General features: G+C 39.5%; 1 protein-coding gene across 3 annotated transcripts in view; it reads left to right on the top strand.

Moving 5' to 3' along the window:
- Positions 1–15,766, top strand: part of SORL1 (sortilin related receptor 1) — a 231,647-nt gene that overhangs the window by 89,907 nt on the left and 125,974 nt on the right. For all 3 annotated transcript variants that reach the window (XM_075604362.1, XM_075604363.1, XM_075604361.1), the window contains exons 9-11: positions 1,228–1,420; positions 10,439–10,556; positions 15,253–15,326. In XM_075604362.1, the coding sequence (XP_075460477.1) occupies positions 1,228–1,420; positions 10,439–10,556; positions 15,253–15,326 (385 nt within the window). The remainder of the gene's footprint in view (positions 1–1,227; positions 1,421–10,438; positions 10,557–15,252; positions 15,327–15,766) is intronic.

Raw genomic sequence — 15,766 nt, 5'->3', positions numbered from 1 at the left:
ATGTGTTACACTTAGTAATACTTTCATATCATCTGTAGCATTTCACTGACTGCAGAAGGTGGCTATTTCGTTAGGCACACTATCAGGAGTTTTACAGCTTTATAACAGGAGCACCAAACGATGTGATAGCTTAGGTAACAATGTAGAATTATGTATTTTCAAATGCTTTACATATAAAAATAAGAAATAAAGGGAATGTAGTGTTGGTGCTTTAACACATTCAGTGTTGGTATACGAAGTGGAGGACGAAAAGAAAAGATCGGGAAAAACTTCTTTCTAATTTTTTTTTTACCTTTTTTCCCATCTTCCTTGGTTAACAAGAGAGATTTTACAATCTTTAATGTTGTCATGCATTTCCTTTTAGCAGGTTGCTAATAATTAATTTTCTTCTATTATTTGAATCGCTGTAAGGAAGTAGATTAAATGGATGATTTTTTAAAAACTGTTTTATTACCTGATGAATGGGACTGCCTTGTTATAGGGGCACTCCCACCCAGGGACAAAATAAAGTGCAGTACATGTAGACTGTATAGGGGACACTATTAATTTTGAGAAGTAATCAAAACAGAGCTTTTCTGTTCATTAAAAGGTATCTTAATGACAATTCTAATCTTTTTTTGTTAAAAAAAGGGGGGGGGTTGTTTTAAATACGGTTGCTTTCTTTTGCTACAACATAGATGTTACGTAAATATTTAGAAAAAAATATTTGAACTATTAGAAGTGTGCTCTCAATATCAAATGTACTGTACCGTAGTTCATTACCGACACTTTATTAGATATTCAGAGCTATATTCTTTAGCCTATTATTATTTTTCATGAGAAACCGGTTTTATTCTACAGGCTAACATGGTACCACCTTTCATCAGGGCTGAAAAAGCAATTTTGGAGAGATGTGGAGGTTATAGACTGTGGCTGCGGCAGAAGCCTTTATAAGCAGAACTGTCAATAGTTACTCTGCTTCCTGAAGTTGCGCCCCACAATCCTTTGCTTAGGGTTATACAAAGCGTTGAGGAGTGCAAGTTCGGAAAGCAGTGCAGTGATTGATAGCTCTGCTTCCAAAGATGTTCTGCAGCAGCTGCATCCCCCCGCTGGTCCAGTGCTGGTAGATACGTAATCTATGGTAATTTGATTTTCCTGTTAATTACTAACAAATTATTTATGTATGTACCAATATAGAACATGTTCAGAGGTATGTAAAACCGTCACTGTAATAGTTTTTGTGTGTAGGTATTTTGCAAATGAACCATTTGCTGATGTTCACCGGGTGGAAGGTGTGAGAGGAGTGTATATTGCTACCATCCTTAATGGCTCTCTTATGGAAGAGAACATGCGATCCGTCGTCACATTTGATAAAGGAGGGACATGGGAGTTTCTTCAGGCTCCAATTTCCAATGGTTACGGAGAGAAAGTATACTGTGAGGTAAGTGAGAGCTACCCACGTGTCCCATGTTCTGTTGACGAGTTCCTTTAATAAATAATTCTTGTATATTAAAGTTAGGGACTGCTCAAGCACAGCACTTGTAACAATTTATCAAAAAACAGTTAGATTAAAAAATATATACAAACTTAAGAAAAATATGTATTACCGTACTGTTAAAAAAACCATATATATATATGTGAACGTATACCAGCCTCTATATCAGTCTATATTTAAATTAAATGGGTATATATCAATCATGACAACACTATGAAATACTGTTAGACCAAAACGGGCCAAAGAGGGCTGAATGGATCAGTAAGTCCCCCACTTAACAGCACTCATTATCACTATGTAGTGATAACTTCAGTACTTCAAGTGATAAGTAATTAACAGAGCTAGAACATCCAGAGTATGATCTGATGAAAAATCTAAAAACACTTTTATTTCAACAAAGTTAAAACATAGGGTATTAAAAAACTTCCCGATGGGAACCCAAGCTTCAAGTAGTGGAAGCGTAGTATAATGCATGAGAATACTAACCCCAAAAGGATATGGTGATTAAATAGGCCGGGTAGCCTGGCAAAAATAGGCGTTGAGCCTACTAAGAGGAAGGGAATTCCTAGACGAATTCCCCCCTCCCACGACTACGCTACAATTAGAAACTATATTAAGATAGTATACACACTCAGAATCAGTCTGTGAGAACATGGCCTCTATATGTCACTGCAGCTTGACACTAATAGTCAACATGTACCATTAGTATATCGATAACCAGCCATAACAAGTTTGAGATAGCCATCTGCCCAAGGAAAGGGAGCAAGAAAATACTATCCCCCTCCCACCCTATCATGTAAGACATGGAGGTGCGAGTGGTAAATCAGGTGAAGGCTAGTGTATATGGTCAAATTCCACCATAGTCTGTATACATTTAAAATGGCAAAACCCGGGTACAACTAATACAAACACAACAACTTTGTAGCTGTAAAATACCTGACTTGGTGACCAGAGGGGAAAGTACATATATTGTTTAAGAATTGTACCACAACTGTTGTTATTTACATGGCCTCATGCGAATGCGGTAAGAAATACGTGGGCAAGACCCAGTGTCAATTAAGATGGCGGGTTTTGGAACACATGGGTTCTGTCCGTAACCACTTGGAGACACCTCATGCTAGGCATGTCAATGAAGCACATGAGGGTAACATGCAAGTTATGAAGTTATGAAGTTATGAAGTTCTGTGGAATTGACCATTTGGGTATAGGACTGAGACAGGGTGATTGGGATAAGATCCGCTTGCAAAGAGGGATCTATGACCTACAAACCCTTTCCCCAAAAGGTCTCAATGAGGGGTTCCTTTTTACCCCTTTTCTATAGTGGGGTCTACTCAGTATTTCCCCCCACTCAAGTTGTTCTTATTTTATCCCTCTTCATACTTCTTTTTTCTCTGCTATGTATTTTCACATGTAAGCCCAATGGTGTTTCATGTGTGCTCTGCTTATTCACTGTGAACGCTCCCTCATGTCCAGATCTACCTGATAGAGATACTATTACGCTCATGTTTATTTCTTTTTTGCACTCGCACCACTGCTGTATAGTTAGCTGGCTGCGGATTGGTCCATTGTGTATCCAATCACGCAATGGTATTAGACCGAGCAGTCACAGCCACTTCGTCATCGCGGACCCACCGTGTGGTAATTGGAGGAGGTTCCGACGAGCCTCCTCCCTGCGCATACAAATCCCTTTGAGCGACCTACTTCATCCACACCCCCTTGAAGAAGCGCCTTCGTGAAACGGCCATCGGGGCTGTTGCTTGGACTCCCTTGGGCACCAGTGTTCGATTAGTAGCACTCTCTCAAAGAACTGATTGAGCCTCTCTACCTGGGCTTGTATTTACAGGCACTGCAGAGACGGTTTAGTTAAGAGTACACACCAGATACCACCAGTATCGCAAGTATTGCACTTTATTACTGACAATATATTTACTTTCCACTCGTCACCAAGTCAGGTGTTTTACAGCTACAAGGTTGTTGTGTTTGTATTAGTTGTACCCTGGTTTTACAATTTTAAATGTATACAGACTATGGTGTAATTTGACCATACACACTAGCCTTCTCCTGATTTACCACTCACACCCCCATGTCTTAAATGATAGGGTGGGAGGGGGATAGTATTTTCTGGCTCCCTTCCCTTGAGCAGGTGGCTATCTCAAACTTGTTATGGCTGGTTATCTGTATACTAATGGTACATGTTGACTATTAGTGTCTAGCTGCAGTGACATATAGAGGCCACGTTCTCACAGACTGATTCTGAGTGTGTATACTATCTTAATATAGTTTCTAATTGTAGCCTGGTCATGGGAGGGGGGAGTTCTCTAGGAATTCCCTTCCTCTTAGTAGGCTCAACTCCTATTTTTGGCAGGCTACCCGGCCTATTTATCACCATATCCTTTTGGGGTTGGTATTCTCGTGCATTATACTACGCTTCCACTACTTGAAGCTTGGGTTCCCATCGGGAAGTTTTTTTAATACCCTATGTTTTAACTTTGTTGAAATAAAAGTGTTTTTAGATTTTTCATCAGATCATACTCTGGATGTTCTAGCTCTGTTAATTACTTATCACTTGAAGTACTACATAGTGATAATGAGTGCTGTTAAGTGGGGGACTTACTGGTCCAATCAGCCCTCTTTGGGCCATTTTGGTCTACCAGTGTTTTATAGTGTTGTTATTGTTTCCTATTCCCTACTGCACCATTCACTTCAATAACTGTATATGATAGGAGTGCTGGTGTCTTTCTGTGTTATATATCAATCATGGACAGAAAAAGAAATCTTGATTTGAATGCGTGTTGGTGCTATTTTAAAAGGATTGTTGTGTTTGTGCAGTGTTTGAAAAGTCTTTGGGATTTCTACAGGATGAGCCATTTTCTTGCATTTGATTTTGGATTATCAAATTAACTGGGTGCTTAATAGGCAATGTGACTTGCTTTTTTTCTTTGGATAAAATACTGTAAAAGGGTTTTTAAAAATGAGTTTTGTACGCTCTGCGTTTTCTTTATTTCTCATGCTGCTCTTTGTAAATCCTTTCTATAGTAAATGTTCTACTTCTCTGCCATTGTCATTTGCTTTAAAATGCAGAAAAGTTCCGATTACTGCCTATTTGGAATTGTTTCTGCATTGTTTCCTCCATTATGTATGAGATTCTAACTAGTGTTTAACCAAAGAAGCATGTATTGCAGGTCCTGCTATTTCTAATGCCGTTTGTGTATCAAGCCTATTTTTCAAAGCTGGTTAGCTGATCTTAAATTTAGGAACATCAATATAAAATGGGGACTGTACGGATGTAGACACTTACTGTTTTTGGTACTGTGACAAGGCGCGAGCTTCCAGAAGCGACAACACTTCACCGTGGCTTGGCCGCAAGCCAGCGATGGTCAGCCAACAAATGTGTTTGTGGGGTTTATTTATGTCATTACAATTCAGTATGTGTCCGGCAGATGGTGCATTGAATATCTTTGGACGTGCCAAAAACTTCACACGTGTCTCTATACAAGAAATAATGTAAAAATACAAAACTCAAGGATTTGGACACAATACTATCCCAACTTGCACGGTATATTCAAGTTCTACTATAGGCAAAGAGTGCATACCCTCCCCAACCCATCGTGCTTCTAATTTCCGAGGCGTGGCTCTACCAATACGCAAACAAACACACATGTGGCAAATAATAGTAGCATAGGTTCTTTCATTCATGTGGAGGCTAGCCCCATCCCCTCCCACCCATCTCCATCCCCTCCCACCCATCTCCATCCCCCTGATGATAAGCCATACCTTAATGTAAACAGAGACATTAAAACAATAATTTTGAATACTTTTCACTCTAGTCTTGTGCAACTTGAAGGGGAATTGGGAACAGGAATTCTCGCATCAGCCTTAGGCCTTGATTATACCAGATGCCACTGAGAGGCAGTGCGAACTGACATCACCCTGTGCTGCCGCCGAGCGGCATCTTGATATTTACAGGAGAGAGGAGATAAGAGAGGCAGCGTGGCGAAGGCGTGGCCGTGAGCGGTTCGCCCTTATTGGCTGAACCGCTCACAGGACGCGGGTGTCACCTGCCAATAACAATTTTGAAAATCTCTTCAGGAGACTGCCGCGCTGCAGCTCCAGGCGGCGCGCTGGTATGTAAACATTAATTGGATTTCAACCAATTTTTTTCCAGCAGTGCGGCGTGACGTCAGCAGGGGCTGTACCTTTAATCCATACTGTAAATCATGTAATATTTAAATTAATTGAGCGCTTACATTAGTGCTTACCAAAATTCAACACTTTGGGATTTGGACACAATACTTGCATACACTCCCCCGCTCATCGTGTTGCTTTCAAATTCAGCATGACTTTTTTTTTGTGTGAATGCCCTAGTCTCCCTCTAAGCTGGGCGTGGCGTATGCAACAAATGGTCACCTGCTGTACTGTGATTGCATGCATTGTTAAACATGAGAACTATTATCTCACCGATCAACCAGCCTTTTGTTAATCAATGGTAAAATCTGATGACTATCGCACCCCATCAGTGGTCAATACTTATCAGCTTTTAACAAATCTTGTATCTGGAAGAGTAAAAAAAATAAATAAAAGATATGTGGAAAAAAAAATGTGAAAGGCAAAAATTTATTAAAACCCCATCCCTGCTGCCATTCAGTTTCTTTCAATAACCACTGGTTAAGCATTATTTATATGATTTATGAAATTGTAGAAAAAAGGTACAATGTCCTCAATAGCAGTGCATCCAGAGTAAAGGAAGGCTAATGAAATGAGATTGGCAGGTCACTGCAGGAAATGCATATGAGAGCAGCACAACAAAACTCCTATATGGGTGGTAGAAGCAATGAAGAATCCTATTCAGTGAGTGAAAAGACAAGGGTCTGTACATGAATCAGCCCTGTCTAAACTACTGCACTTGGATACACACCCTAGAGCATAGTACACCAGCCAGGGTACAGTAGTGACATGTTATGAACGAAGAAATAACTCACATGATGGTGCTGCAGCCAAGTCCAGAGCGTGCCTCACATATTTAGATTGAGACAGAGGTGAAGATCCGTGAAGGGATGCAACGGAGCACAGCCAGGTCACAGCCAAAATAGAACAAAGTGGGGGCAGCAATCATGGATCTGATTAAAATAGATTTATTGAACCAGTAAACACATGGTACAGAACAGGTGCAGAAACACCACTTTAATGCGTTTCACGCTACAATAGCGCTTTGTCAAAGAGTGTATGGTTACTGATCTGTGGACCACGCTGGAAGCGTCACATGTGCCTTACCACAGAGCTCCCGTGTAATAAAACCGGAATGCAATGTTAGACACATTCGACCCCTGCAGGCTGGGAGTATGCTAACACAGACAAAAGACAAAAAAACATTGATACAAAAAGTATTTTCTTACTGATACTAAACATTCTTCCTTTAGAAGGAAATCAACTTTTTATCCAGCATATGTGTTTACTGGTTCAATAAATCTATTTTAATCGGATCCATGATAGCGACCCCCACTTTGTTCTATTTTGGCTGTGACCTGGCTGTGCTCCGTTTCATCCCTTCATGGATCTTCACCTCTGATTTATGAAATGATTGCACGTTTCCATAGTTAGACTAATTCCAGTACTTCAGGATCTCCTTCTCTAGCTTGTCTTTGTTTGCTGGTTTCACATATTTTCTCTGGTGATGTTCCAGTGCATGCCACACCAATTCTGTTAGGTTCAAATCAGGGGATCTGCAGATTATAGAGACAAATACAGTACGGTTATTGCAAGAATAAAACGAGCGCACACAACAGCACAGTACATCACAGTAAGTAGTATAGTACTGCTCAAAACAGTTCAAGTACTTAGTCTGGCTTTGTTAGGACCCAGTTGATTCCTATTTCCTTTATAAATGTAGCAGATGCATTGTTTTGGGTCATTGTCTTGGAAGAACTGGTGACCTTGTAGAAAGAAATATAAAATGTGTGGTGCCTCCTTGAAGTACACTTTATCTATGATTTCTCGGGTCTATTATGTTGGTACAGTACAGGGACATGGTCACATTAAGATACTGTTCAGAACACTGAAACCACAACGTGATTACCTTCAAATATAACTATGGGTCCTGGTCCAAGTCTAGAGAGTGACCCACGCACATGAAGCATGAGTGAATGTTTTGGTCAAAATTTCAGGGATAAACAATTTTTTGTGGCCCTCAGTGGGGGAACCCTATTAGGCGAACCTCTCACGTGACACGCCAGCATCACATTTATTTGTCTCTGCGCGCACACGCTGGAAAGTCTCATTGTGATCATGTGTTTGATCACATGTCGCACAAGCGCACTACGCTTCACCCTGGATGAGGCCTAAGATAGCGCAGATGACCCCCAACCCCAAAAACCACTTGTATAAAGATTAAAGTGGGAAAAGAAAACAAGGCAGCAACAGAAAACTCCAAAGGGTAAGTACTCTAGGACCAGCATGGAAATAGATGGCAAAATCCCTTGCCATTAATGTACCCAGGAAAGCTAATTCTGCACTAGGTACCTGTAGCCCAATCACCATCACACACATCTCACCTGAAACCCAGCACATCCCACAGCAGACCCTGCTCACCTCGTACCCGTTCACCGCGCCCCGGACACTGCTCAGCCGACTACTGATCCAGCTCAGCCCAACAGGGATTTAGTGCTACCCCCCACAAAGTTCAGAGCTCCTGTCTAGCTGTAACTGGTGGCTTGGTCAGACGCAGCTTGGCAATGTCAAATTAATTTGTAATGTACAATTATGGTGCCGCTGTACAAGATGTATGTACACTTGTGGCAGACCTGGGTCTGTGGCAGATCCTGCCCTGCCACCGCATCTGGAGACTGGACACCATGGAAGGAAAAATGTACATTATTTTGGAGGGGATGAACCAAATGGTGAGGGAAATGTCAGGTTTCTATTTGATTATTGGTACACGTCATCAAGAGACACCAAGACACCTGGAGGAAACATCTTCTCTCTACCCCCCCCCATCTGTGGGGAGAGAATAAATGACATCCCACTTTCATTTATACCAGGAGGAGACTTTGCAAAGCTGTGTTTCATACAGCAAGAAACAGCCGAGTTGATTTGCCCAGCTAATCTTTCACCACCATGTGACTTTTCAACGTTCAGCCCAGTGGGCCAGACATGAACTTTGATGGCTCCAGAAGGCTATTTGTAACAATTTGAAGAGACCTATTTTAGTTGAACATGGGAAGCAGTATAAATGCACTACTGTGTCTTTCACATTCTTGAGTTCTGCAATCAATGGACTTTTACAGCATCAGCATCAGACTGTGAGCTGAACTAAAAACTGAAAAAAACTGATGACTAAAACATTAATTGTAATGCATACAGTTTTTAATAGTCATTTATTTTTTGTCTTTGTTTAATTATTGTCTTCATCCTTTTGGAGAATTTGAAGGCTGATCAACGGCAACGTTTTGTTCATGTAGGAAAAACATCCAGCTGTAATGGATAATTAGGGGTATATGTTCCATTCAATTGGCGATACCTGTAACGCGCATGCACACAAATTCAATGGATGGCATAATTGTTACATACTGTTCACATTACCGGTAGTACGCACATGCGCACAAACTCAATTTAAAGAGCACAGTGTCATTCATACATTTATTTATTCTCTATTATTAATAAATAACCATTTCAAAATAATTTTACAGATGAAACTGTACAAAACAGTCAGCAGACGATGTCGGTTGAAGAAGAATTGTATTAGTTCACAATGTCTTTGTTATTTAGCTCTAAGCTCGAATTTACTGTAATAAAAATGTCAAACTTTAAAAATACTTTAGTCATCTGAAGTTTTTATGGGACTAACTGAAGGATTAAAAATTTTGTTTAAAGATATACTGTACAGTACTAGTATCGCCTATTGTTACTGCAGAGTACTACAGCTGCCGCAAATCTCAACTTTTATTGTTGCGGTGCTGCAACATGCAAATAAATGCAGAAGATTTACACTTGGTTTTGCACGGCACCAAAAACAGTAAGTCTGGGTACATCTGTTTGTGCCTTTTTTTTAAACCAATTTGTCTTAAACTGGATGCCTGACTGATAGCAATACAGTTATCTTAAAAAAAGCATCAGTTTCGATGTACTGTATCATGTTTCATTATCGTGATGGTCTAAACATATCGGTATCTTGCCCAAGTCTGTTTGCAGGTAATTGGAATGATATAACCTGCACATACTGTACAGTGTGGAGATATGACCTGTACATCACATTTTAATCAGATTCTATATTTCGTTGTTACATTAACTTTTTTCATGTTTTAAAGATTTCCCTCGCCCTCGCCCAAAGTGAAATTACCCTCTAGAGCTGCTGTTACTACTCTCCTTTGATCAATTTACTGAACAGAATGTATGATTTCTATACCATTATCTTCAATTTCCCTTTCCTTGCAATGCTTACTTATAGTTTTAAGACTGTGACTAATTATTTGTTTATTGTTGTTTCATACCAAATTAAGTGAAACTAATCTGGATTAAATTTGATTAAATGAATGGTGATTTGTGGGATATTATTATTATAAGCGGGGCTTCACCAACTGCACGGGCCCCTGTGGGAGGCCACTCCTCTGTGGGGGCTAGTGCAGGAAAGACCGCTGCAGAGTTACTTCTGAAGAAGGGCAGTCAATCACCGCTCTGCTTCCTTAAATCGTGCCCATAATGCCTTGCATAGTGCTACTAATATTCCTCTCGTTTTAAATCCAAATATGCAGTTTTGGCAATGTTTGCATATTTTGGCCAATCTTTGCAAACTACCAGTGTTCGTAAACAGTTGAAGCAAATGCGGCAATTTTGGTGACGTTTCCCATCTCTGTAAAAATGTCACTACCAACAAATGTTCAAAACCGATTAAGATTACAAACCTACTTAAAGTTTCCTTTGTGCATGTGACATGAATTCATGTGATTTATATTTGTACGTTCTTGTTTGCAGTCCTCTCAAGGCTGCTCCCTTCACTTGGCACAGAGGCTCAGCCAGCTTCTCAACTTCCAAATGCGCAGGATGCCGATTCTCTCCAAAGAATCTGCTCCAGGTTTTATTGTTGCTACTGGTATGTCTATTTTTCTCTTAAGTCAAATATCTCCTTGGTAAAGGCCCACATAAGACTTGTGAACCAATAGCTGTAATATGCTTCATCACTTCACGCTGGCAGTGAAACGGTTAATGGACTTAAGGGCCTTATGTGTTAAGTGGTGCTATGCCATTAGACACCTGGCACTGGAAGACAATTTACGGCCCTTTCTATTGAATGGGTTTGAAGGTGGCTTTCAGAGGCAGAAAAAGACTTGTGACATATCACTGCTTGTTAATATGGCCCTAAATCCGAATGATTGATGTGTTAACAGACGTATTAGTGTTTGTAAAACATTTTTGAAAGCTGTCTTGGGAATCTTTGTAAGCATTATGCATTGATACGCAGCAGTTTGTTTAGTTAACTTTCCCTTCTCCCTTTTGTTTCCGTTTCAAGTTTGATGCTACACTCCGATCTTTACTAGTTTGTCCTCCATGTATAAATCTGATTAGTTTATCTTTAGGTTGGAGGAAGCAAGATACAAATAACCATTTTTTCCCCCACTTAAAAGTTTAAGCCTCCTACGTCTACTTTTGAGGTAGGGCAAAATAAATTTTCGGTTTCCCTCGTGGTGCTGGAGATGAGTAATTTTGTTTCTTCTGCACCTCTTTGGGTAGGGGCATTTCTTTTATGCAACTTATACGGGACGCTATAGCTGCCTGATGCCTCCTCGAGTCGCGCATCCTCACTGCTAGTAGATTAGGGAACTTTGCCGACCAGGATCGGTGTAAGACATGTTGGAGGGGGTGTAAAAAGGTGAACCCCCTGGACACCTGTGACACCAGGACTGCAGGAGTCATCACAGCCATGTGGTTCTTCCCTCTGATACCCTCCTTTATGGAACTGACAGCACTGCAGAGGGGCTAGCCTCTAAACAAGGTGGGCAGTCAGTAGAGTGGCTCCCTGCCTCACACTCCCTGGGGGGGTCGGATTTTGACCTGCTGGGCTGCCTTTTTTTTTTCTTTTTTTCCTCAGTCTGTGTGGTTTCCTGCTGGTCACTTTGTCCAATGCTCCATCTCCTTAACATAACAGGCATTAGCCAAGACTTAACATTTGTATTGTGTGAAGTGAGGGTTAACTGCTTTTAAGTTATCCTAAAAGGTTTGTCACGGTTGCATTAACTTAACAATGGATGAAATCCGTCCGATCTCAGACCTGTTTTGCTCTTTTAGAAATATGATGACTTAACACTATAGAAGGAAGTTAGGCTGAATTACAGGGAGAGGCACATACAAGATCCATGTTCCAGGTATCTCTTAAAATATTCAGTTGGCTCAAAGTTTTTTTCTGTCTGGGAAAACTTTTCTCTTCAGAGAAGGTGAAATTAAAGATTGAAAAAAAATAGATGATTAAAGAAGCAACTTTCTAAATGATATATATCACTTCTGTTGTATTAAATAAAACTTGCTGCCTTTTTTACCCCCAACTCCTAATGTCATTTTTAATTAGTTTTAATGTACCAAGCATCCTTTCTTGGCACACACCTTTTTATCCCTGTCAACTCCCCAGTAGGGAAATGGCATTTGAAACAAATTGTCCCAAATAGGAAAGTGTTGCAGTGTTACCAGCGGGAGACTGTACCTGAAGTGAAGGCTTTAACAATAGATAACTTTAACCGTAGTAATATAAGGTTATATTGTAGCAGTTGCATTTCACTAACAGAAGAAATAGATTCAGCGACAGCCATTTGTTTAGCCCCAAGAGCAGGATATTCACTGATCAATCGCAGGTGAATGGATTTATCGGCAGCTAAGGTAATTAGTTTTCATTAAAAGTATTAAAATGCTCATATATTAACCCCCACCATTTTTTTTTTTTAAAGAGGCGTGATCATTGCTTCTTTAAGCACATGTAGAATACTTTGCAAATCGAGGCACATTGGATAAAGCGGTTATAGGGAAACATTTCAGTGATTCTTCAGAAGGTTTTCCCAGAACAAATATACTTGTTAAGCTGTCCTCTTTTTCTGAGCAAGATGCCAATTCCAATTTTCTTATCAATGACTATTCCGTTATATGATGCTTCCTTCTTGCAAAGGTACAGTATGAAATGAAAGGTGAAGGGAACCTTCAGAGAATGGTAAACAGTACTTTTCATGGATGCTACATTTAAAGCAACAAAAAAGAGAGGAAAAGAAAGACACCAATTGTATGCACTGCAACCTATGAAGTCAGTAATAATATAGTAATTAGTAAATAGGAATGTTAGAAAGAAATACATAATTTGATGTACCAGTCCTGCATTGATATAAGAACCAGGTGTGGAATCAGTTGTAATAGAACCCAAGATTATACCATGAATCACACACATAATGTGATTAAGGGGATGTATTTTAGTAAAAATCCGTATATTTCACAAAAGGTTAAATAGTCCCCTATTAGACTGCTGAGGTAAGCATATGAAAAAAGTATAAGTAATATGATTTTAATGAGGTGATATTTAAACATAATAAAAAGCTGGGGACAACATATACACTAAACTATTTACAGTACAATGCTGCCTTATTTAAAAAATCTATCAAAACTGGTTAATTGGTTGTCTCAGAAGGGAAAAAAAAGACAGTCTGATGGGCTGACTGCCTACAATGTATCAAATATAGTGCAGAGTAACACAATAAATAGGGATTGTGATGCTGTTTAGTTGCGAAGAGCTATAAGTGACAAACTGTAATAGAGGGCAAATAGAACATGCCCTTGTGCAATACTGCACAGATTTGGACACAGTCTGTACTGATCTAAGCCCTACACTAAGGGTAGAGTGAATCGGACAGTAATCAGGAAGGGTAGAGGAGGTCTGTAGGAGGGTCTGTAGGAGATGTGCGCAGAGGGTAAAACACCGGGGATGTTTTTAGGGGAAAATAACATAGCTAATAAAGTCTATCAGCTTTAAACGGGAAATCGCTTCGTATCAGCAAACTAAGTTAGAGCAGAAAATAATAACCAGGCCATAACCCCATGTAGGGGACTGACTAACATTTCAGCAGTCCCTATCTGAGGGCTGGAAGGCTAGGCCTCTTACCAACCTTTGACACAGTCCAAAGAGAGGTACCTGTAGATGGGTTGTTCTCCACATCAGTCTGTGGGGTGTCCCTCTGGCCGGTTCGAGGGACCGGTATTGCCTGTAATAGTCTCTCTTCGACTGGGATCTCTCTAACAGTAGAGACTCTTCTGTCAGTCAATGCTGCAGGCTTTTTGAAGGAGCTATTGAGCCAGCTGAGAAGGTTAAGACATTCTGCTCTGAATTAACCTGCCCAGTAGTGGGCTCAAACTCTTAACACAAGTTTTCCTGCAAAACTACTTCAACAGGGAAGGTAACCTGTCACAAGGTCCCTAATTAGGAGCTCCCTAATTCTGTGCGAGTTCACAGTTTGTAAGTAAACTAAGCTTGTGTAGTAAGCACAGGCCCTTCCTAACATCTTATCAAAGGCACCATGTACCACTCAAAGCTCCGGAGAACGTCAGTGACTGCTCGTCTGAATAGACAGAGAATGCTGACTGACGCTGAATGCATCATTCCTATAACAAAAAAAGAGCATTCCCTCCAAAAGAGAGATTCAAAGAAAGACCCCAATTGTATGCACTCCAACTGATGAAATGAAACAATTCAATAATTATTAAAAAGGAGCTCAGGACGTGATCTGAAATGATGGTGTACAGAAGGAGTGCCACTCAATAGCATTTATGCCATCTGCAATTCAGTGTAATTAAAACTGGCAAAACAAACAGAAATAAAATTCCCATAGCTTTATAAATGAAAAATTGTGAGTGCACAAGTTCCTTCATGAAAAGTAAAATATGTATATATGTATGTATACACCCTTCTGTAATAGAGTATACACTTAATGCTAAGGGAATTTTATTTGTGATTTTTGCCAGTTTTAATTTCAGTGAATTGCAGATCGCATAAATGCTTCATTCATTTAACCCTTTAGACACTTTCATCTCTTCTGAAGTTTAGTCTGCAAGACAATAAGAAATATTGCATTGTGTAGGTACCTGCTTAAATATATATATATATATATATATATATATATATAAACAATCATCACAGCTTGCACTCAATGTACTGGTTCATATAGACAGGTGCTAGTCTCAAATAATAGAAAAACAACATTACCATTCTCTCGTCCGGTAAAGAAAGACTGCACTCTGTTCAGTAATCATGAAAAACTGTATTGGGCATCTGAATAGAAAAGATAAGTCACCCAATCCGACGTTTTGGTCCTTGAGAAAGGTCCTATTCCAGGACCGAAACGTCGGATTGGGTGACTTATCTTTTCTATTCAGATGCCCAATACAGTTTTTCATGATTACTGAACCGAGTGCAGTCTTTCTTTACCGGACGAGAGAATGGTAATGTTCTTTTTATATATATATATACATATATATATATATTTATATATATATATATATATATATATATATATATATATATATATATATATATATATATATATATTTTATTTTTTTAAGAAAAGATGACTGTTTTCTCTGTCATCTTATGGCTATTATAGAGTATGATAACTTCAATCTTAGGAGATTCAATTTATTGTAAAGGTGCAATTTGTATGAAGTGTATTCTCTTAAATGAAAGCATAACATTTTCTAATATGTCTGCTACTAGAAATTTAGCAAAAGTCTGACTTAAAAATGTGTGTTTCATGTTATCTCAATAGGTGCCGTTGGGAAGAACATGGCTAGTAAACCAAATGTGTATGTTTCCAGCAGCGCTGGAGTTAGATGGAGAGAGGTAAAATGTGTTTTTTTTTTTTTTTTTTTTTTTTTTTTATAGCTCAAAACAGATTTACATGGCCTTTCAACTCCATTTTAGGATGATGGTGTCAATACTTAAAAGTTTGACAAAAAGGCTAAATTTAGTATTACAGATATCGTCTTAAATTGTGGAAATCTGGAGGGATTTTTGATTTGATTTTTTTTGCAGTTGTGCAAACTTGTTCCACTCATGCAAACTCTTAAAATACACTAAACTCGGCGATGGGTGGAGCTGGAACAAATTTGCTGTGCACCAGTGGAGCTGCACAACCTGATTTGGCTACCCAAGAAAAGTGTAAACAGAATGGAATGGCCGCTGCAGACCATGACCTCCTTGAAGGTATGGGAGTCCACTAAAAATAGTTGTAAACTCACCTCAAAATATTCCCTAATGACCCCGATAATCGGTAATCCAGA

The sequence above is a fragment of the Ascaphus truei genome, chromosome 6 (assembly GCF_040206685.1).
Source record: "Ascaphus truei isolate aAscTru1 chromosome 6, aAscTru1.hap1, whole genome shotgun sequence".
Lineage (NCBI taxonomy): Eukaryota > Metazoa > Chordata > Amphibia > Anura > Ascaphidae > Ascaphus > Ascaphus truei.
The sequence above is the reverse complement of the archived record's forward strand: the minus strand, read 5'-3'. Positions and strand labels throughout refer to the sequence as shown.